Raw genomic sequence first — 24,826 nt, forward strand, 5'->3', positions numbered from 1 at the left:
TATTCTATCATGTAATTTCCAATTAATAGAATATTCTATAATGTAATTTATTTTTATTGGAAACATATACTATATTAATTATCGACTTGATATCCGAGAATATACCATCAAAATATTACATATTATATAATATATATTTACTTTGTATTAGAAACATAAATTTTATTAATTTTAATTATGGAATATGACTAAATAGCCAACTTGAAATTAGATTAGGAATGCGACCAATTAAGAATGTCAATTATTCTTCCTAAAAATTAATACTCTTCTTTTTTTTAACCTCAGGGATCTAAATTACCTAATTGAACTTTTTTTGGCTAACAGTAATACATTAGCTATTTTTTTGGCTAACAAAAACTCGGCTACTTTTCTAGGAATTAGAATCAAGAATTAAATATAGATTACATATAATATAATTCTATTCTAATTAAAACTGTAATTATAATACATCCAATTAGGATTCTAATTGTAATATATTTTTAGTAATAAGTTAAACAAATAATTATTAATGACCATCAAACTTTTATTTAATAATAAGTTAGAAAGGTCATTAGCGTAAATATGTATATAGTATAGAAGTATAGATATAGTATAAATATAGATTTGTTTAAATGATACCATTTATTTTTTATATATTATTAGTTATAATAAAATTTCAATAAAAAATAGTTATACTTTAATTAATAATTATTTTCATTCAATTTAATATTTAACTTAATTTTTTCTAATCTGCAATTATAACAGACAAGATGATCTCCGAATGATTAGGTTACAGGTAGCTCAGATGGATTTGCCAAAGAAAAAAACAAATTTCCATTATAAATGGTGCATGGATTAAAATAGGCACAAATTTGAAATTTAAATGAGAAAAGGCACAGATTTGATTTTTTTTTTAATAAATAGGCACAAATAAAAATGTGCATCAGTCGGTTCAGTTAGATCATAAAAAAATTGGAATCGAACAACCGAAACCAAAATAATATGATTTTCTTTAACTAGATAGAAACCAAATTAGATTAAAATTAAACTATATATTTTGATATATTCTGAACAACTGAAATTTATTAAAATTAATTATTAATAAAGTAAAAATAAGAATAAAATAAATAATTTATTATTAATTGTAATTAATATAAAATTTGAGGGGAAATTAATACCGATTTTTTTAAAAAAATTACAAATATATCCAAATTTTAAAAAAATTAAGAAAAAATATAACGATTGTATATAATTCGGTTAATTCGAACGGTTCAATTAGTTCAAAAATTTCATAGCAAAAACTAATTTGAATCGAATTAACCAAATTTTTTGAAATTGTTAACGATGATTGAACAGAAATAACCCAAAAATCAAACCAAACTAAAATTTTAGTTTGGTTCAATTGATTAATTAGGTTTTTGTGTATGAATGCATGCATGTCAAAGTAAAGAAATGCTAGCCATGCATACAGTCCATATTTCTTCACCGTCCATCTATTTTTCTTGTTTCATTTAATAAGGTTGGCATCTATTAATAAATAAAGAAAAAAAAGGCAGATGGGCTTAAATCAATTTACATTAAATACGTACTGGGGTTTACTAGGTTTTTTACGCCATTAAAAAGGCCATCAACTCATACAAGTAATCACTACCTTCTTCCTTCAGCCTTCACTTCAGCAGCCAAAATCTCTGTCAAAAAAATGGAAGAGCTGAAGAAACCACAAAACCTAGAAACAAACAAACCAATATCAGCTGATGAAGCTAACAAAGAAAAGAACAACATTAAGCTCAAATATGTAAAGCTTGGTTACCACTACTTGGTCTCTAATGGCATTTACCTTATTTTAATCCCATTTCTTGCCCTAATTCTTGTTCATCTGTCGACATTTACTGTTGAAGATGTGTTCAAGATTTGGAACCATCTCAAGCTCATAAATTTCATAACTTTGTTCCTATGTTCATCCTCCATTGTTTTTGCTGTTACATTATATTTCATGAGCAAACCAAGAAAAGTTTACTTAGTTGATTATTCTTGTTATAAGCCGAAACCGCATCGTAAGGTTACGAGAGAGCATTTCTTACAGTTATCTGCTGCATGCGGGTGTTTTTCAGACAAAAGCATGACATTTCAAAGGAAGATTCTTGAGAAATCAGGGTTTGGTCAAAAGACTTATGGACCTAAAGGGTTGATGGAGATTCCTCAAAATCAGTCGATGGCTGAGTCGAGAAGTGAGACTGAGATGCTAATATTTGGAGCCATTGATGGGGTTTTGTTGAAAACTGGGGTTAACCCTAGAGACATTGGGATACTTGTGGTGAATAGCAGTTTGTTTAATCCTGCTCCGTCTCTTTCTGCTGTAATTGTGAATCATTACAAGCTTAGAGGTAATATTTTGAGCTATAATCTTGGTGGAATGGGATGCAGTGCTGGACTTATTTCTATTGATCTTGCTAAAGACCTTTTGCAGGTTTGTTTTTAGATTCTTTTTTGTCTTGGTCCGGTTAAAATTTTCTGCGGTTATCCAACTATCGTATATTTACCGAACAATTATCGACATTCATTTTATTATATTTTGATAATAATCTATCATTAATTTTTTTAAATAAGTTGCGCGATAAATTCAGACTAAATTTTGCCAGCGCGGCCAACTTATGGAAGCTCGATTGCTATATAAATAAAATTTGATATGAATTAATGTATCGAGTAATTTTTACTTGTTTGAATAAATAAAATTGGATGATAAAAATATAACACATTGAATGTTCCGTAAAGACAATTAGTTGGGTAATCAGAACAATATTTAACCCTTTTTGGTACTCTAAGTCTGCACGCCAATAATTAAATAACAAATGGTTCATGTACTATTAATTCCATACTACACATATAGAATGTATGGTTGGAGTTAAAGGACTGAAAAGGACAGAAAACAAATCAGGTGGGTCAAGACATGAATTGATCAGCACTTTAAAGCTTAAATATTCATATATAGCAGAAATTAAAATTAATCCAAATTTTGAGAATTATTTTGACTGGTTAGTGTATATTTTCTTCTACAATTGGTTCTTCTTCTAACCCCTATTGAAAGAATAAAAAGAAAATGACCCACAAATTAATGCATAAAATGGAAATATTTTTTTGGTACAAATCTTTATCATGAAAATGAAATCCAAAATTTTCTTGATTTATTGTGAAGTGAGACTGAGATGCTAATATTTTCTTGATTTCTTGATTTTTCTATCTATAACTATAACCCGAATTGACAAAAAAAATTACCTCTTTGACAGTGTCTGTTCATTAATAATGATAACCTATTAAAAAATTACAAATCAATATTTTATATGTTATTTTTATGATAAATTAAGTCACAAAATTTAATATTTTGTATCAATATTGCAATAGGTACATCCCAACTCCTATGCCCTGGTGGTAAGCACAGAAAACATCACTAGAAACTGGTACATGGGCAATGAACCCTCTATGCTCGTCACCAATTGTTTATTCCGTATCGGAGCCGCCGCAATTATCCTCTCCAACCGCTCCTCCGATGGACAGCGTTCGAAATATCAACTCATCCACACCGTCCGGACCCACAAAGGCGCCGACGACAACAGCTACGCCTGCGTCACCCAAAGAGAAGACGAAAACCAAGTGGTCGGCGTCTCACTCTCAAAAGACCTCATGGTGGTCGCCGGAGAAGCCCTAAAGTCGAACATCACAACCCTCGGGCCACTAGTTCTTCCCGTCTCCGAACAGCTCCTATTTTTCGCGACACTAGTGTCACGAAAGATCTTTAAAATGAAAATAAAGCCATATATACCCGATTTCAAATTAGCATTTGAGCATTTTTGCATTCATGCAGGAGGCAGAGGTGTTCTTGATGAAGTAGAGAAAAATCTTGCCCTAACTCCATGGCTAATGGAGCCTTCAAGAATGACTCTGTACAGATTTGGTAACACTTCGAGTAGCTCACTGTGGTATGAATTAAGTTACTCAGAGGCAAAGGGGAGGGTGAAGAAAGGTGACAGAGTTTGGCAAATCGGATTCGGGTCAGGATTCAAATGCAACAGTGCAGTTTGGCATGCATTGAGGACTATTAATCCTGACAAAGATAATAATAATCCTTGGATTGATGAAATCAATGATTTTCCTGCTCATATCCCTAAATTCACACCCATAGTTTATTGACAAACTACGTACGTACGCTGTTTTGTTTTTTGAAATAAAATTTAGGTTCTGCTTTCTTGTACTAGGGTTAAGAGTTTGAATTGTACTAAATCTTTATCTTGTTTTTTCAATTGAGTAACAAAATGTTAATTTATGAGTATTAAGTTTCAAGTGTCACTAAATTTTGGTGTTATTTCATTTTGACAAGGGAACTTTAGTTTATTTTAATTAGATATTGAATTTTCATATTATAAGTCACGGTAAATTTATTAGTAATTTTATGTTAAATTAGTCTATATATTATGTAAGCAGCAACTTTTATTTCTCGACCACGGCACCAAAATAGAAGTTTAATGACTGATAATTTTATGCTCGTGAATAATATAAGAGAAAATATGGAGTGACAAAATTAAGTTGTTATGTACACATAATTTGATATGAAATTGCTAAAGAACCTTTTGTTACTTGTAATGATCAAAATAAAAACCGACGAGTTATAAATTAAATGATATAAGTACTGGGTAGTAAACTGTTTAAATCGTTGGTTTAATTCTTTTCACAAGCGCTTTCTCACTCCATTAATTTAAAAAAAAGATCAAAATAAAATAATACAAAGATTTAGTGCCTCTAAAAATTTATACTCATTAATTTACATTAAAGTAAAAATATATAATATTAATTTTTACTTCAAGGCAAAGTATTTATAGATTTTAAATTAAAAATAAATTGACGTGGTTATCGTTGACATTGTATTCTTACAATATATTGTTATATACAGCGTCTAAAGATTGTAGACTATTCCAGCCTCCTTTTAATGCAAGTTCCCTTTCAAAAAAAAAAAATTGTAGACTATTGATGATTATCGATGTGACAACATATTTTAAAAATATAATTCTTATAATTCTTTTCGTGTTAATGATATCAAATTAAAACACATGACAAAAAGTTTGGCTTTGTTCAGACTTTTAACCTATCTATATTATATTTAGGAGTATGTTCGGTTCAAACCTAATTGAGTCATAAATTATTATTATTTTAACCGAACTAGACTAATACTTTTAGAAAAACAAATTTTTCAACATTGAACCAAACTAGTTGATTTGATTATTTATTTTTATTTGAACTAATTAGTTCAGTTTGATTTGCATTAAAATTTAACTAAATATTTTTAGATCCAAAATTAAATTGAACTAAAAAACTGAATTCTTTAAACCGAACCGACTTATCGATTAAGTTCAATTATTAGGTCCTGGACACTTTAAATATGTAAAAATATTTGGGCTGTTTAAGTTGTGCTACGTCATATTTACAACAAGACAATGAGCATTTGCCATATGTAATGTTTTAATTATTGCTTAATTATTTTATTACTACTAATTTTTACCATATGATTAATGCATTATTGATTTGTTATATGGATGACATAGCACAACGGTTCCGTACAATAATTTTTTTTTCTCATTATATCAATTAATGCTAGACCCTCTTGTCTTCGGTGCGATCGAAAATGCCAAACTGACATTATGGAAAGTGGAAACTGGAACTAATGCATTTGCATACAAAATCATATTCCTCCTGCATGAACGCAATTTAAGATGAAATTTGGTGACATTTATAATCACTTTTACTTGTTTAATAAAGTACGTACTTACTTACTTGTGGAACTGAAACACTTGAAGTTTTGTCAGATACTTGTTTAATTCGCTAAGGAATTTTTTATTTATCAAATTAATTTCATGGTTTATAATTGTTTATTATATGGAACAGCTACATATTAAGCATAATTAGCGGGCAAGTATCAAATTAAAAATTACTTTTAATTAAAATTTAATATTGCAAATTAGTAATAACGTCTTATATGCAAAAACCCTAGCTTTCTCTCTCTTTTGAAAAACCTCTCAAAGCCTAGTAAATTTTCTTCTTCATATTTATTTGGGGGGTGGTTTTTGACCATTTTTGGCCAAAAATCACCTCCCCAATCTCTCAAATTTAGTTTTTTTTCATAATTTTTATCTCTAGTTTTTAAATAAAGTTTCTTTTTTGACCAATTTGTTCTAGATCTAGAAATTATTTTCTATCATAGTATTTTAATTGAGATTAGGTCTAATCTAATCGAAATTAAGAGTAGTTTTTTTCATCTTTCGAGAAGAAATTGTTTTTTGCGGTGCAAACGACTTGGATCTCTGAAACAATTATAGGCAGCATCTTCCGACGGATTTCATCAAGTACAGGTATGCTTTGCGTCAATATCGATGTTGTTTTTAATCTTCAAGAGAATAGATGTATCACAGAAGATGTGATCAGTCGTGCATTCGAAGTTAGACTTTCTTAGATCGTTCAATAAATCTAGATTTTATTATTAGATCTAGTTTTAGTCTACAAATTTGGGTGACCCTTGGTAGTTAGTTTAGCCCTAGTCGATGACTGTATTTTTACAGCTCTCATCATCTTTTTTAGAATAGTTGACTCAGTATGTTGAGAAACCGTTCATGTAATTTTCGTTATTATTAATAGAAATTTTAGCCTTTGTTAAAAAAAAAAAACAAATTAGTATCTGGTTCATAATTCAATTACAAATTGCACTGACTCACATATTTCATCAAGAATACCCTAAAAAAATAGTCCAAATTCTGTATATTTGTCAAAGTGCATGATGAATTTCCTCAAACTCTACCAGTAAATTAATCAGACTATATTTCAAGTAAATTAACAATAATAATTTTTTGGCATGTGCAATACTGACCAAAATTAAATTGATAAAATTAAGAAAGAAAAAGAATAGCTTACCATGTGCATTTAAGTTCTGGTCGCTCTACATTGAGTACGTGGTGTTGATATTTCTACACGTAAAGATATGAAGTTGGGACAATGTCGGACATTTAAACAATCCTTTTTCGTTCACAATTAATTAATGATGCTTGTGAATTCCAACCTCAAATACCCCAAAATTAATTGCTCCCTCTCTTTTTTGTTTTTTGAATAGATGTATATTGAAAAGAACGGTAAAAACTCTCCAGTACAGTCGACCCTCTAATAATTAATATTATATAAATTAATAATTTTAATAATTAATAGAAAATTGAGAGAACTAACTTCGTTCCACGTCGGATAATTAATAATTCTATTATTTAATAATTAATAAAATTTAAAATATATTCTACATGAATATTAATTATTAGAGAGAATTTTTTTTTAAAATATATAACAATTGATAATTTATTTGAGGTAATACTAATTTTAATTCATAAAATGTAAGTTAAAATACCATCAAATTATGACTTTTTTATTCTTTTGAGAAATTTTAAAAGAAGTTATTAGATAAACAAATTAAAATAAGTAAAGTATCTCTAGTATTAAAAATATTAAAAATTATTTTACTTTATAAATATAACTTCTTAATAATTATTTTTTAGTTTGATATCAATTGATATTTCTTAAATTGAATATAAAATTATTTCTTTTAGATTGAGTGATTGTAAAGTGTATTTAGTTAGTTTTTTTATAATATAATATTAATATTAGGCCTATTAATGTACATGCTTTAAAATATCTTTTATAAATTTTTTTCTATAAATTCAATAAATTAATACTTCTAATAATTAATAAATTTTTTATCCACCATGTGTATTAATTATCAGAGGGTCGACTGTAATACTCAAGAGCTTTCACATAATAAAAAGCTACGATCCCGAGTAAGAAGAAAACAAAACATAATCAAGAGAAAAAAATTGATACACCTCAAATTTCTAGAAAAATCTATACTAAAATAAAAAAACTACAAATACAATTAGTTATTTTTTCGCTAATAGTATAACAAATAAATTAATACTATATTAAGTTATTTTTTACCGTTTTGTGGATGTGCTAATACTCTTATCATTTATCAAAAAGAAAATTGAAATTGAATAAATGAAGGGAAAGAAGTACATGATAAAGATTATATTTACATACTATAGTTGTTATCTTATTTCAATGTAGATTATAAAATCTGAAAAATACATACTACTCCCTCCATTCTTTATCATATTAATTAAAAAAAATTAAAATATTTCATAGTATGTAACGCTTTGCATGATTTAATGTATTATGAATTCTCAAACAAAAATAATACTTCTAATTATTTTATTACTTCCCCTTTCCAACTAATTAAATAAATATTTACTTCTTAATTTGTCAATATAATAGTTGAACGAGCAATTATTGAGATAGTTTAAATTTATTATGAATTAACTATATTTTTGATTTTATACTTTGCTCTAAAACAAAATGTATAATTAGGAATGGGAGTACATATATATTTTTATTTTATTTTTGCCAAAGGGGAGTACATATTTATTTGAAACAAGTAAAAAGATCTCTTCCATCTTATTTTAATAGAAAGGTGTGTCTGATATCTCAAAACAATACTAAATTTCGTAATTTAGTTAGTGGTGCAATATTGATTGAGTAGTAAATATTCAAAATATTTTTATTAATTTATATTCATATTAATTACTCTATCTTATTATTTATTTTATATTTAAACATGATTTTAATAATTTTGTGTTTTTAGGCAGACATTTTCTAATGTTTGAAGAGGCTGATCAATTACTTAATTAGCGAGATATAGTACCAAGATGAAGAGTATTTTTCTATATTTGTATTACTTATTTAGCGTGGTACAATATTTCTATAAAAAAACAAGTACTTTATGCGATGAATTTAGTCCAAAATTCCAATATATAAATCTCTATAAAACAACATTTACCTCTGATTAATTGAGTGAATTGATTAGAAAAAGATGAATTTTATGTTCTATATTGTGTTGTTCGGTCATAAACTTTGAAATGAGTAAACAAATGAGTTTGTGGCAAAAAACTAATGAGTTTCGAATGGAAAATTATATTAAAATACAGGAAAAAAACCCGCAGTTACTAGTTTATTTGGACCGGGCTTTACGGATCAGCAGGTTCCCGGATGGGTCAACCGGGTTTTAACGGTTTTATAGGAAAGAGAGTTTTAAGGGCATTCCAGCCGGGTTGAGACACCGGTTGCCAGGTTTCCCGGTTAAATCGCCCGGATCGGGTTTGGCAACAGTGATTGTTTCTAATTGATATTGATTAAAAAAAAACATTGATATTCCTGAGAAGAATAATGATCTGATGGCACCCGCAACCACCTCAGTTGGTAGAAGGTTGAGTTTGCGTAAAAAATCATAACTTCATTGACAATGACAAATGAATTTGTTTTTTATTTTTCTAATTTTTTGTTTATCTTAAAACGTCAATTATAGGCATTAAATTAAAAAGAGAGTAAATAATTTATTTATACCTCTTGAACAAAGAGAAAAAATCAATTTTTTAAATATATTCCAATGATGAAACACAGTAATTAATTAGTACTGCACGGAAAATTCTTATCTAGACTGGTCCATGAATTTTCCATGCAGCTATCCAATGAAGTGTTACAAACTTTCCTGCACAGCAATTACTTTATCTTTTGTATTAGTATTAAAAAATAAAAACACTTGAAACAACACAAAATGTTAATTAATACTCTATTTAGACTCTAAAAGAAATAAATTTTTACTGTCCTCTAAAACAGAAAATATGTACATCTTGAGAGAGTCATCATTTTTTTCTATTTTTTTCTGCAGATAATTTGATCAATTTCCTCTTTTCCTTTCTAGGTATCTGGCTATCAGCAGTTTAGCATTGAATTAATTGTAATACCATCATTATTTTTCTTGGTTTATTGTTCTTAATTTTCTATACATATAAGAAATCAAAGGTGTTAGAGAAAAATGAATTTTTATATCCACAGCAGAAAATTCGCAAATTGACAGATACATCTTTTAAAAATTATTCAATGTAGTCCGTCAATTTTATAAGTTTTGATAATTATATCAAAAAGAAAATAAAAAAATAAAAAATCTACTTAATAAAAATAAGATATAATTTATTATCTCAAGTTATTTGATTTTTTTTATTTTTAATAATACTAGAAATATTTGAATAATAAGATACAAATTTTTATAAATTATATAGATAAATTCATAAATTTTATGAGTTTTTTTTTAAATTTATAGACAAATTTATTATAATAGTAAGTTAAGAAACTACAACATATTTGCTTGTTATAAATTAAATATTTTATTTTTATTTATTTTTTGGATATAATTATAAGAATTTATAAAATTGAAAGTAACAAAAGATAGCAATCAAATATAAAAGATATAAATAAAAAATTAAAATAAAAAAAACGAAACCATCGCCGATCAAAATATTGATCGCGGTGGCCTTGAAGAAGGCCAAGAATAGGGTTCAATTTAGCCCTTATGTTTATACAAGGTTACAAATAAGCCTCTTGTTTATCTTAAATATCCCCTTAAAAGTTTGAAAACAAATCAATTATGCTCATATTTTGACAAGTTGTAACTCTCTGTTATACAAAAAGGGCATAATTGAGTCATTTTAAAAACTTTAAAAGTATAATTAAGACAAATATATCACTAAAGGTGTACTTATTCATGGATAAACATTAGAATATATTTTTACATTTTAATTGTAATAAAAAATAATATAATTTTCTTTTTAATACAATATAAGTAATATGTAATACTATATACATTTGTCAAATTGTCAATACGCTTAAAATAATACCATTTATTAATTTTGGCATCGGAATAAACTCAGGGCCGGAGCCCAAGATCCATCCACAGATAAAGGAGACGAGGTTGAACGAAACTGACGTACATACGTTCTTAGATCAATCAATTCTACATATCATTTTCTCTAATTCAAAGAATAGTTTTTCAAGGCTACCAAACAAAAAAACGGTATTTCAAAACTTTTAATTTTGTTGTTTATAACCTGAAAAAATTATATACTTCCATTTAATTTCAATATGCTTTACAAGTAAAGATGGAGTGTAAGTTATGCACAATTTTGTTCATCCGAATTGATGACTAAAGCTAGTAAAGAATTAAATATACAAACCCATTATTATACTTCAACGTTTTGTGAAAATAAAAAATCGTATTATTAATTCATAAAGTTTTAGTTTTAAAATACTTTTGCTACTTCGGTCAAAACGTCTTAATCAATTATTTTCCTCTATTTACTTTTAAATATCTTTTATTAAAAATATCAAAATATTAATACCAAATGTTGAAACATTGATATCAATTATAGTGACCGGTTTTGACCAAATTGGTATGTGTATCGGAACTAAAAATATTTGGTATGTATTTAATTATGTATTTGATCGAACAAACAATCATACAGTAAAATTAAAAAATAACACAAGAGTTTTATATGGTTTGGTAATTAAGCTTACATTTATGAGCGAAAAAATCAAGTTATTCACTGATCATTAATTAAAAAGTGTATAAAATTGGTGGAGAATCACCAAATAGAGAACATCTCTATTAAAATACTCTTAAAAAAGAACAAAAAAGATTATAATTAACTTATACTCCTCACTGATACATACCTTTTATTAACATCAATATTTAATCTACATTGTGTGTTCAATTTTTTTTTATTTTAAAATATGAATAAGTTAGGGTATATATAATAAACAAATATTCCTTATAGCATTGTAAGTATTATTTCTAATTAGTCAATGATAATATAGATCCATAAATTATTAAAATTCTAGACATTATTCCAAAAAAGGCACATTTTTAAAAAAAAATTATAACTTCATTTAAAAGGATAAAAATATCTTAAATAGATATATTATAAATTCATATGTTAGTAAATACTCTTTCAACTTCTTTAATATGGCTCAAATGATATAAACGTTGAGCGACAAACTATTAAATCATGGATTCAATTCTTCCCACAAGCGCTTCTTCTCTTAAATTATAAAAATAACCTAAATTATAAACAAATACAATTCAAATTTTTATCTAATTGAATATGATAAAAACTTAAGTATATTAAATTTTACTATATTACAACATTTAGTGTTATGCTTTTTAATGGTTCAATTAATTTAAAATATTATGAGTTTTAGCGTGTTTTACAATTTCAATACAATTTTTTTAATTTCTGCAATTTAATACATGAATTTTTTATTATTTTTTTACATTTCCAAACACCGATCAATTTTTCGATAAAAAATATTGATGTGGACACTGAAATAAACACAGTTCGACGTCTACGCCATATCATTTTTTATGAAAAATTGACCGGTGTTTAAAATTTGTAAAAATTGAAAAGTATATGTCCGATATTATTAAAACTGAAAGTTCGTGTTAAAATTTTAAAACACGTTAAATTCTTAAAAAAAATTAAACAATTAAGCCTTTGTTTAATTTTGAAAATAAAATATGCTGACACGCTAGAAAAATAGAGTGAAACATATTCAACTCCATTTCTTTATTAGTAGTTGGGAATGGGCAAATGATAGGTTCAGTCCGGAACCAATCAATTTAATTAAAAACTACACTATTTTATTATTTTAATTGAACCAATTAGTTTAATCAAAATAATTACACTATATTATTATTCTAACTGAACCAATTCAATTATAAATTTGGATTAAAATTTATTTGACTGAATAATTAAGATTTTATAAATGCAGAATCAAACTTACCAATTCAGTTACTAAATTCGATTAAAATATAGAAAAATATAAAAATAAATAAATAAAAACATTAAATATATATAAGTTAATATTGGTTAACAAGTGCAATGAAAATTTTATATTAAAAAATATTTAAGTAGAATGAGTAATATAAATTCTACTTAATAATGTGCTATCTAAAAATTCTAGATAAAATATAGCACGACATATAGTTGTAATTCTTTTTTTTTTGGAGTCATGAATACAATTTATTAAACAGAAGTACATTAGTTGAGTTAATTTTTTCAATTAATTCTAATAAAAATAAATCGATTAAATAGATATAAAAAGACAAAAGGATATGATAACATAAAGTGGGGCTGGGAGCAGGAAATAAGTGAGTTGACAGTGTTTAGGGCATATTCTCCATTATGGTCCTCTCTTTTCGTCTACCTGTCTTTAATGTACTTTTTATGACAAATAGCTTTCATAAACCACTTCTTTGTACTACCTTATTTATTTTCGAACTCATCAATTTTGCTACCAAAAAGTGCAAAAATGTCCATCAACTTTTCTAGCATGTACTCGTTTCGTTCCTCCCCAAAAAGATACCACTCTACTTAAATAATGGAGTGCTCAAACTGATCCATAAATTTATAATCCGAGTTCAAATAATTCGATTTTAATTAATTTTATCAGTTAACTCCATAACTCTCATTTAACAAAAAAAAAAAAGAACTCCTTAGCTCTTTTATTTAGGGCCGATTGAGACCAATTCGGCTTGATTCTTCAGCAAGGCTAACATATAATTATTGTTAGGATTATTGTTATAAACCATGTAAGCTAAGTTTGTCTTCCTAGCTAACTTTTCTCCTTCTGATTATAAATATTTATAAATCAATTTATTAAAATCATATACATAAATAACAATCCGACACATACTTAATTATTAAATAATAATTATTCTAAATATTAGCTAATTTAAACTATTTTTAATACAATTAAAATACTCATCTATTATATAGAATTGTCTACAACATCTATCACTATCATTGTTACGTGTTTTACATGTGACTCGTAGTGTGACTCGTCACAATGTTATATTTATATTTAATTAATAATTATTTTATAATTATAAATTATATTTACGTATAAAATATCAAATAATTATACATTAGTAATTTATGTTAATTAAAATTTTAGATGATTATCAAATAATAACTATTAAATATTAAAGTAGTCAAACTTAGCATGTCGTAGTGTTATAGGAGACTTGTCTCATTCTCGATCCAAAAATGTACATCTATATTTAAAAGGAAAAGAATAATAAATAATAATATGGTTAGGAGATGAAATAGTTTTATAGAGTACTATGATGCCCCCAAGCATGAAACACTTTAATTTGTACTTCTTGCCCTCTGCTGCTTTCACCTTTCTTTTCTTTGTGTTGGCCTCATTTTATGAGTAACAATTTACTTCCCAAGAAAACAATTTTACTACACGTTTTAAAATATGAGTTAGCATAATATCAATTTACATACGACTATCCTAAGGTTAATTCATTGGACCGCCCAACAAAATCCAAAATATAATAAATATCTGTTACATTATATTATAATTAAAGATTTTTAAAAATCATTATAACACATTTTTGTCTTTAATAATGAAATTGAGACATGTAAATGCAGGGAAGTCACTATCACCAAGCAAAGATCTAGAATGGTATTTCTTCATTCCTAGCGATCGTAAATACCCGAATGGAATCGTGCTACTAAAGCCGGATATTGAAAGACAACAGGCAAGAATCGAATAATAGAAAAATAATGGTAATTTGCTTACTAATGCGTGCTGTCAGATTATAACTCCATCATGTGGCGTTCAATGGTAATTTGCTTACTAATTGACTCTTTTTATAATAGGAAAATAATAATTATATGATATTCTATAAAATAGATGAGTATTGTAATTTTATTAAAAGTAGTTTTTTATGAATAGTAAAAGTAGTTAAGTTAGTTAATATTTAGATACAATTAATAATAATTAAAATAATATTAAGGACATTTGCGTAAATGTGTCTGTCTCCTTCCATCCGTGCTTTTATACGTAGTACTAGTTTTTCACCACGTGCTACGCACGTGAGCGATATTCATATGACCCATTATATATAAAATTATTTAATATAATACATTTTTTTAATTAATTATTATAATTTTATTTTTTATTCATATGACCCGTTAGTTTTTATTTTATTTTTAAATAATTTAGTTGTTAATAGATGATTTTTTTATTAGTACTACAAACATGAATGATAATTATATGACCCGTTGTTTGATTTAAATATTAATTGAATTTTATATGTAATAATTTGGCTATGATTATGTTTAATATTTTTTTATTTAAATTAAAATTTTAGTTCGCAAGTGATACTCATATGACATGTTATGTATATTAAATATTAATTAAATTATTTTTATTTAAGTTGAAATTTTAATAAAAAGAAAAACCAAACACAATTGACATCACTTTAGAGTTGGTTCATTCTAATCAGTAAGAAAATCTCCACCAACTTTTTATAAATCAAACTTGCAACATAAAGAAAAGTTAAGAAATTATTTGCAAAAGAAAGGTTTTGTTTAACGTAAATTCACATGCTACGTACGTAAGTGACATTTATATAATCCGTTGTATATATTAAATATTGATTAAATTATTAAATAAAATATTACATAATTTTATTTTAGTTTTCTTTAAAAATAAAAAATAAAATAATGCAAAAATAACTATAATAATAGTACCATCAATTAAAAAAAAAAACTAAAATATGTGCATTGAGATCATTGGTTTATATTTTAATGCTTACAATATAATCGAAATTGATTATTCTAAAAAAAATAAGTTAAATGAATGAATTTTAAATACTTATTCATGATACACATGAAAGATTAAAACTATCACCATCTAAAAATTTGATTAATTTAAAATTAAAAATTAAAAATGCAAGAAAATTAAATTAAATACATACCTTTTTTGAGAACCAGTAATTTTGTTCACTTGACCTAATAATGATTTAGTATTGTAACTTCTCTATCCATTATGAAGATCTCATCACATAATATAACATAAGCATATGTTCTCCGAATCTGATTTTATGAACTAATTTTAATATTTCAAAAGCTAATTAGCCACCAATTCAATCAAACTCCAAATGTGCAGTTTGAAAAGAAAAGCACTAACAAAGCAAATCAATGACCATATTCAAAAGAAACCGACTTCTATTCATGTGTTGGCTTGTTCAATTCTGTTTGCTTTGCCTTCTAAATATATATTGTATGAGTTTTTTTTTTTTGATGAAATATATTGTATGAGTTAAACTTTAACTAATTCATTACTATTATCTTTGTGTTTCAATAGTAATTAAACTCCTATTCAATTCGTTTGATTTGCTTTCTGAATACATACCGTATTAGTCACACTTTAACTAATTCACTACTATTCACTTTGTGTTTCAATAGTAACTAAACTCTTAATTAATTATATTTTGTTATTATAACCTTAATGAAGTCTATTATCGTAATTTTACATGTCCCTCCCTTCCCACATATAAGATAGTTATATATCATAAACAGATATAGTATATATATATATATATACCATTTGCTATGCATCTATGTATGTGTACATATATGTATATATGTATGTATATATCAATTTGCAACCCCCTCTAAAATTCACAACCAACAACAACATAAGCACGGCAAAGAAGTTTGTAAGGCAACACAACGTGAGTAATAAATAGAGAACAAAAACAGTAATTCCCGAACTAACCAATTTCCGCTGGCATTTACCAAACCTAAGCATTAATCAAATTTAAATACAACACCATTTCAGGTAAAATCTACAGATGGCATAGTGATCAAACTTTTAATCACATACCCCAAACCCCACGAGCTGCTGTATATTTGTTGTTAGGTCTACACGTTAGCTCATACAAGATCCTCGCAAATGTATCGGAATATCTGCTTTCCGAGAAGAGAATCTCTGCAAATGCATTCTCATAAGCAAGCAGCAACGTCCGGTTCTGTGGCTCGGAGACCAGACTCTCTAGTATCATTGATGCTTTCCTGCAAATCTCTGGTACTGGATGCGGCATCTTGATCACTTTCAGGAGCCGATCAACTGCCCTGAATTTTAAAAATAATAAACAAACAAAAAAATCGGGTCATTCAATCAACAAAATATATAACAATTTTCTGGCTGATAAATTGAAGGGTTATTTGCAAAAAAAAAACCTCAACTTTGACCTTTTTAGCAATTTAAGCACCGCCAATAAAAATTGCAAAAAAACCCAACGGGTCAATTTTTGTAGCAATTTGGGGCCAATCCGGCATTGAAAACTGCCAAATTTGCTACAGAAAGTGAAAGGTTGGGCTCTTTTTGGCATTTTTAAAGAAGGTGCATAAATTGCTAAGAAAATGTGACTTTTAAAAAAAAAATGGAACCCTAAAATCAATATAAAATCCTTCACATGTTATTCTAATAATGAAAGCAACAGAACTTCACCATCGTTCACTCGCTAGCTTCAATCTGCAATCCATATTAACTTCTGCTAGGTTGTAGAGAGCACCAACAGCTGCTGCTTGTGCATCTATTGCTTGTACGCTCAGAAGATCTACCAAGCGCTTATGTATCTGCAGCATAAATTTGATTTAATCCTACTTCTATAATCTCATATAAGATTAGTCAGAAAAATAGAATTGTGCTAGGGGAGCGATACAAACCTGCGGAACGAAGGGGAGAAGAAATGGTTCATTGTCGGGATTTATTATCAATCGCCCTATTAATTCTGCAGCAGCACAGTGCCAGGCTTTAATTACAGAGCCCAGCATTCCCATGATAGCTTGAACTGCACGTTTCTCGCTATTTGTTACAAACAATAAGCAAACTTGTCAACCACATGTAGCATTCAAAAGGGCACTATAAAAGAAAAACAAAATTAGATTTCTTACGTTATTTTGATAAAGGATGGTTTTGCTGAACTGAAAATTCGAAGATCAAGAAGCGGAGCCAAATTTACTATTGTTTCAAGGGCATTAGTAACTAGCTCCTCGTCCTCTGTCAGAAACGACAGCTGTTTACTAGTATTTAAAAATAAACAGAAAATTATGCGAAAGAAAAGGGGAATAGAGATTGACCACTACCAAAATGGCTTCTAACAATTACAAGTTGACAAACCTTGTGTTATTTTCTAACCCTGCTCCAATTTTTTTTTTTCTCATTTTTCAGAACTAACACAATAAACCAAAATCATTATTCTAATACATTAGAGAAACTGGAGTTCAACAAAAGAAGACAAAAATTGCAAAATTCATGATTAACTTCTACAACTGATAAGGCAGATAGTATGTTCTAAGCCATGCAAGGCTCAAACACACAGGCTATACGGTACACATTTCTGCTACAAATTACATGGCATATACGTCTTCTCTTAATGTGAAATCCGTCAAACATATTGTCAAGAACAACCTTATAAACTTACTCCTATTGTTCATTTTCCACCAAATTGCTGAAATTCCAGTTCAGTAGCTTGCAAGATAGGATGTGATGACATCTAAACTCCATAATAGTCATGTTCTTAGATTATACAGTTGATAAAGATTAAGGGTCCATATAATGACATTTACAAAAGTAGCTGCTAAGCTTAAGAACCACCTCTGTATCAATATGATTGATCACTTCATCTATTACTAACAGTATTTTATAATAGTCCTTGATGGTGCCATACTAGTCAAAGAAACAAGTCCAAACCCATCACACACTACAATAAGAAAAGGAGTTAGCAGTAACAATTTATAATCGCACACACGTGACACGCGTAAGCACCAAAGGATTTTACCCTTTTCCTTATAGGCCACACATGTACAATCCACTTAACCTATGATCTCAAGAAGAAATTCTTCCAATTCACCTTAGCTTAAAGTTATAAACTAAATGATTTTCCATAAGGCCTTCCTTGTAAGAAAGAAATAGATAATAATTTAACTTAATTTAGACTTTACTTTACTTTGAGTCACATATTCTGGACATGCTAAAGACCAAACTAAATTAACATAACCTCTGAGAATAAAGATTAGGAAAAAATATGACCCTAAACAAAATCCAGTAAAATGATTCAAGACGTCAAGTCTCTATAAGTTCAGCAATGAGATAGCAATCGAGTTTGACACAAATAAAAGATATCAAATAAAAGTATAGTGCCTTATCATTGAGCATTTATATACTATTTCATTATTACCAACTTTATTACCTGTAATATGATCTTCTATACACTGAAACACTGTTTCTAGGCAATGCCGATGTTGGGCCATTATGACTTCATTCTCCGGCATGAAAGAAAAGTTACGTATGATATTTGAAGCAGCCACAGCACACTGCTGCTTTTCAGCCCGTCCCTCCTCATCTAAATTAAACAGGCCACTCTCATCAAACCACCAATCCGAAGGACGAATTTTAACAGTTGCTGCAACATTCTTCTGCCCTGGAGCTTCAGATATATTAGAACCTAACCCTAATCTGCTACACAAACATTATCCCACATTAACACTCCATATCTCGTACCAAGCCAAATCTCCATGCTTTCAAAAAAAGAATGATACACCATACTTACCCTTGACCGTTGTTTGAACCCAACGCCTCCTGTCCATTCCCAAAACCCGTAACCACGGAATTGGCACCTAATGTTCTAACCCTAGGCTTTTTGCTGACCTCTTTAGACAAAGCTATATCGCGCCAATCATCTATCTGTTTCATTTACACACACATTAACATCAAAACTCAAGCAACAAACTAACAATGCCTAACTTTCACGGTGATTTTTAGAATCCTAAGAATGCAAAAAATTGATTAAAAAAATACTAACATTATCATTAATTTTGACTTACAACTTGGAGAATAGCATCGAGTAAGCCGGAGATTTTACACAGAGAATCTTTTCTCATATCTTCTTTTTCTTTGAAAGACAGCATTGTGAGAGTGTTTAACGCCCATGTTAACTCGCTCTTTAGTCCACTTTGCAGTGCTAAAACTATTCTCTTACTGTTTTGATCTTTAAATTAAATCAATATCAAACATTAAGCATTTCCAATTAAACACAGAAATTAATTCGTTAGGGTTTAGGGTTCAAGAGAAACTGACCGAGGAAGGAGGCGTGAACTTGGAGTGATGGGCCAAGGAGATTGGACGGTGCCACGGTGTCACCGCCGAAGCCGGAGGAGGCTAAGTTGTTGCCTGAGCTTCCGAATGGCCGGCCTCTTTTGCCCGACGCTGAGGTGGCGCCACCGGCTGAGCCACCGGATTTGTTTTGCTCTCTCTTCTGCATTTGTTAGGCTGTGGCGATTTGGTAATTACGGATTGAAGTTAGGATTTTAAGGTTCTGGGTCTGGAACAGTTTAAGCCCAAGTAAAATTAATTTTCAAAGGCTTGGGCCTAAATATGCTGGGTTCTTTCGATGTGGACCACTTTGTACATATAAAGATCATCTGTCCATGTAAAATAACAAAAACAAATACGAATCCCAATTCTAATATGCTTTCACCATTTTTTTATAGAGGAAATTACACCCTATATCTCATTTTTTATAAAAGTATACATTAGTGACTCAAGAAAAAAAATTATGCAGAAATCTCTCAATTGGTTTTTTAACTTTTCATTTATACCTCATTCTATTTTTATTCCTATTATATCCTCTCTCTAATAAATAAAACACATCATTCTCTGTAGAAAAATGCAACGTTAGAAGGAGCAGCAAGACACCGCCGGCGAAAGAAGAAGATGACGGTCGCCATCCATGGCTTCAGCTCCGACGACCGCCGTTTTCTCCGATAACCACTGTTTAGTGAGGATCTGGATGATTTAAAATCGGATTCTGCTTCCGCGTTCATCGATGCCGTTAGTTTTCTGATGTTGGTCGTTGCCAACTGTATTTTATCTGATATTGTTGTTCCACCTTGATTCAAATCTCTTTCTTTTCAATTTTTTTAATATCACTGTTTTTGTGTGAGTTGGTTTGTCTCGAGAGAAAAAGCAAATAAAGAAGATGATGGTATTGAATTATTCATTTTAAAATTATTTTTAGAAAAGACAGGCTGGAAAAGACGCATCATTCATGTTTGTTGGTGATGGGTGGAAGATGCAACAATCTGGTGGTAATTACAATGTGTAATATTGATTCATAAATGGATCATTGATTTAAAGTGCTGGAGATATTGAATGAACAGTGGTAGAAGGAACATGGGTGTAGGCTGTTTTTATTGAACAAATGAATTCACATTATGTTATTAGAGGATGTAGGGTGTGATGGTGATGATCACATGCTGATTTGGTTTTAGTGTGTTTTCCTAATGAAATAAATTAAAGAGGATAAAAAAAGAAGCTTTTTAGATAACAAAAAGGATTAATAATCATTTGATAGTTTGAGTAAATTTAATCTGTTATCAACATCATGTGAATCTTAAATTAATTTTAATTTATCAATATTATAACATTAAGAATGTAAAAAAAAGATTTAAACAAAAAACCGATAACTTAAAGTTGACGATGAGTTGATTTCTGACTACTTAAACACGAAATAAATTAATAAATATGTATTTAAAATATAAATTTGACAACAAGTTGATTCATGGTAATAAAAAAACAAATAATAAATTGATAAGTGTTTTATGTAACCATGATTAACTTTAGTTTCGATAAAAAAACAATTTAAACTTTTTTTTATATACATTCATTAGTTTATTATGTGTGTTTGTAATCATGAATCAACTCGTTGTCAACTCTAGATTTTATTGTCTCATAAATCTTGAATAATATTTTTTGAATGGAATAATCAAAGTAAAAAATATATGTTTGCTAATTTATTATATTTTTGTGTAATCATGAATTAACTCATTGTTAACTTTAAAGTTTAAATATACATTTATTATAGCATCGTGTATTTTTGTAAATATTAATCAACTCGTTGTCAATTCATATTTTAAATATAAAATAATTAGTTTATCATTTGTTTATATAAGCATTATTCGACTCATTATTAATTTTAAATTTTAAGATTTTATTAGCTATAAAATTTTATCAATTTCAGATTATTTTAGATTGATTATTAGTTTATATCAAGTTGATTATCAATTTACATCAACCACACTTCAATTTAGTTTTTTGATTTTTATATCTATTAAATTATTTGTTTATATAGACATGAATAGACTCATTATTAATTCTAAAATTTAAAAGTTTTATTAACAATAAAATCTTATCAATTTCAGTTTACATTATAGGTTGATTATTAGTGTACATCAAGTTGATATACTTCAATTTTATTTGTTGACTTATATATATTAAAATATTATTACTATAATATGTCAAATGTATAGTTAAAAATACAAACATAAAAAAATATACACTTTAAATTTTAAAATTATTTAAAACAAAAATCAATCAACTGTCAACTAAAGATCAACTGAACGTTAGCCGAAAATCAACCGAAAATCAACTGAAGGTCAACTAAATATTATTACCATTGCCCCCATTTTAAGGTTGAAATGTGTCGATTTTAACTGTTTTAATAAATTTTATTTAATATTGAAACTCTTTTTTTATAATTTGGCCAAATTTTAAAAATCAATCAAATGTCAACTGAACATCAACTAAATGTCAACCGAATATCAACCGAAAATCAATTAAATGTCATCTGAAGATCAACTAAATGTCAACCGAACATCTATCAAATGTCAAATGTATATGGTTCTTTATTTATATTAAATATTTATAATATCATAAGTGAAAATGAGAAATGAGAGATAAATGACAGACTATTATGCATAAGTGCACAAGCACACACACATTAAAAAAATAAGCCAGCAATTTTATACTCATTCAAGCTCCTGCAAATTTTGGCAACCTAGCCAAAAATGATTATATTGCTCTGTACGTATGCTTTCATAATTCAACTTGTAATGAGTGGGTTTGTTGTACATGTATGGATTGACATCTATACCAAATGAAACAATAGAAAGAAGATATCGCCGTCGCCGATAAACTTCTCTATAAAATTCATCATCCACCAGATTTTAATAGCAGTGAATAGGGGTGGGCAAAAAAACCGGTCAAACCGATTAACCGAACCGAAACCGGAAACCCGAACCGAAAAATATGGTTAACCGGTCCAACGGTTTAGGTTTAGGTTTTGATTTTTAGTTTTCATGGTTAATGGTTTAGGTTTAGGTTTTGGATTTCTAAAAACCGTGGTTAATCGGTTAACCGGTTTATATATATATTCATATATTTTTAATAATTAATAAGATATATTTTATGATCTGTAAAATAATATGAATTTTATAATATACACAATAAAATCTAATTATAAAAATATATTGACATATATTTTATTTAGGAATATTTATAATTTTAGGAGAATTTATATATGAAAATATTTTAAAAGAAATTTGTTTTCCTTATTAAAATATTTACTTAACAGAAATAGGAATATTTAAGTATATAAATAGTAGAAAGTGGACGTGAACAACACCACAAACAATTCAAAAAATACAAACCTAACTTTAATATTACTCATAAATTATTTATAAATAATAATAGTTTTAAATATTTGCATTGATTTAACTATTCATAAGATAGTTTAGATTTATATTTTTAATATAATTTGAATTTCTATAGTTTTTTTTTGTTTGCTAAAAAAACAAATAGAATTAAAATTTTATCTTTTTGTCTTTAATTTTTCTAATGGTTATATGGTTAAAAACCGTAAAACCGAAAAACCGAACCGTTTTTTATGGTTAACCGATTTATCGGTTAACCGTTTAAAATTTTAGGTTTAGGTTTTTAATTTTAAAAACCGTATTACAATGGACCGGTTTACAAATTGCCCTCATGGACCGGTTAACCGGTCCATGCCCACCCCTAGCAGTGAATGTCAGTGTTATCCTCACCATCGCCGATGAATTTCTCTCCAAAATTCCTCTTTCAAGATTTTCACTGCGGCGGGCTCCGCCGCCATGATCGGAGATTCATCAAAGTAGATCCTGCCGCGATGCAAAACAGCAGTAACAATGCAAATGTGACCAAAGAAACACGATTACTGCTGCCATATCTCAGCTTTGCTCCAATATTGGTGGCCGGCCGATGGATCTCCTCCCGTCGTTTAAGGAAGCCCGACATTTCACAGTGGCAGAGAACGACTCTCGACTCCTCCACTTACCTCCGGCTCCGTCGTTACTGTATTCTCTGTCCTCCAACACGCTTATTGCCCGGAAAACATTGACTTTTACTTCATCGCATTCTCGCCGGAGAGCTGAGATTCGCCGTACAATAACCGTAATGTTTTCGGTAATTAACTTGTTCTTCTCTGTTGTGTTGGGAAGAAGAAGAAGGGGGGCATAATTGTCCTATTTTAAAACTGAATTAGCAGATTTTCGATTTTGAGGTATTTATGTAAAGTTTTATTTTTTCTTGAGAGATTTCTGTCTATTTCTATTTTGTGAGGTATAAATATTAACCTATTGATGTTTTAAGGGATTTGTGTGCTTAACCCTTTTTTATATTACTGTTTAAATGTTTTTAATAGAAATAAATCATGAAGCAAATTAAATCTTGCTCAAAACTAAAAACATTCACAATCCATTTAGCATAACCATTATTATCGACCTTCTACTTTCAGACTCTCAAACGAGCTAGATGAATTATTGTTTATTAATTTTTAGCTCGCCGTTCATTCATAATAGACAATCGCTTAGTAGGACTACAATGTCCACTCTTACATTTCAAAATGTGAAATTATGGGTAATTCGCTCCAAAAAAAATATGACTTGTTGTCATAGCACTTTTTCACCTAAATACGAGACGTTTAATTGAGAAATATTAATTATTTTTAAGGCTTAATTACCAAAAAATACCAAACCTTTGCGGGATGTTTCAAATTTAGCCAAACCTTTTAAAATCACCAAATTTAACCATTTTCCACATATTATGTACCTTTTTCAGCCTTTAGCAAATCAAACCGGATTTGCTGCCCTCGTGTCATCCCAGTCAGCGCTGACTCATTAAAACGCTGTCGCATTGCGGATGA

The 24,826-nt window shown here is 28.4% G+C and overlaps 2 protein-coding genes across 3 annotated transcripts; one reads left to right on the top strand and one right to left on the bottom strand.

Moving 5' to 3' along the window:
- The first annotated feature begins 1,580 nt into the window (after nt 1–1,580).
- Nucleotides 1,581–4,325, top strand: LOC126670385 (3-ketoacyl-CoA synthase 11-like). The gene is made up of 2 exons (XM_050364098.1): nt 1,581–2,446; nt 3,379–4,325. The coding sequence occupies exons 1-2, from the start codon at nt 1,679–1,681 to the stop codon at nt 4,162–4,164; spliced, it is 1,554 nt and encodes a 517-aa protein (XP_050220055.1). The 5' UTR covers nt 1,581–1,678; the 3' UTR covers nt 4,165–4,325.
- A 12,098-nt stretch (nt 4,326–16,423) lies between these two features.
- LOC126670009 (armadillo repeat-containing protein LFR) lies at nt 16,424–20,107 on the bottom strand. Of its 2 annotated transcripts, none has more exons than XM_050363658.2 (8): nt 19,888–20,107; nt 19,635–19,798; nt 19,361–19,494; nt 19,001–19,269; nt 17,703–17,808; nt 17,475–17,613; nt 17,257–17,384; nt 16,424–16,877 (listed from the first exon to the last, which is right to left on the bottom strand). In XM_050363658.2, the coding sequence occupies exons 1-8, from the start codon at nt 20,069–20,071 to the stop codon at nt 16,622–16,624; spliced, it is 1,380 nt and encodes a 459-aa protein (XP_050219615.1). In that variant the 5' UTR covers nt 20,072–20,107; the 3' UTR covers nt 16,424–16,621. The 2 variants fall into 2 exon arrangements, with proteins under 2 accessions (XP_050219615.1, XP_050219616.1); XM_050363659.2 differs by having other exon boundaries at nt 19,001–19,266; nt 19,888–20,106.
- Between the last annotated feature and the right edge of the window lie 4,719 nt (nt 20,108–24,826).

Source organism: Mercurialis annua, linkage group LG2, assembly GCF_937616625.2.
Source record: "Mercurialis annua linkage group LG2, ddMerAnnu1.2, whole genome shotgun sequence".
Classification (NCBI taxonomy): domain Eukaryota; kingdom Viridiplantae; phylum Streptophyta; class Magnoliopsida; order Malpighiales; family Euphorbiaceae; genus Mercurialis; species Mercurialis annua.

Excerpts from the sequence above, each read along its gene's own strand:
- LOC126670009 (XM_050363658.2), bottom strand. The coding sequence starts at position 20,071 with ATGCAGAAGAGAGAGCAAAACAAATCCGGTGGCTCAGCCGGTGGCGCC. Across the intron at positions 19,270-19,360 it reads GGTTCAAACAACGGTCAAGG|CAGATTAGGGTTAGGTTCTA; the intron begins GTAAGTATGGTG and ends ATGTTTGTGTAG. Across the intron at positions 17,614-17,702 it reads CCATCCTTTATCAAAATAAC|CGAGAAACGTGCAGTTCAAG; the intron begins GTAAGAAATCTA and ends TGTAACAAATAG.
- LOC126670385 (XM_050364098.1), top strand. The coding sequence starts at position 1,679 with ATGGAAGAGCTGAAGAAACCACAAAACCTAGAAACAAACAAACCAATA. Across the intron at positions 2,447-3,378 it reads TTGCTAAAGACCTTTTGCAG|GTACATCCCAACTCCTATGC; the intron begins GTTTGTTTTTAG and ends ATATTGCAATAG.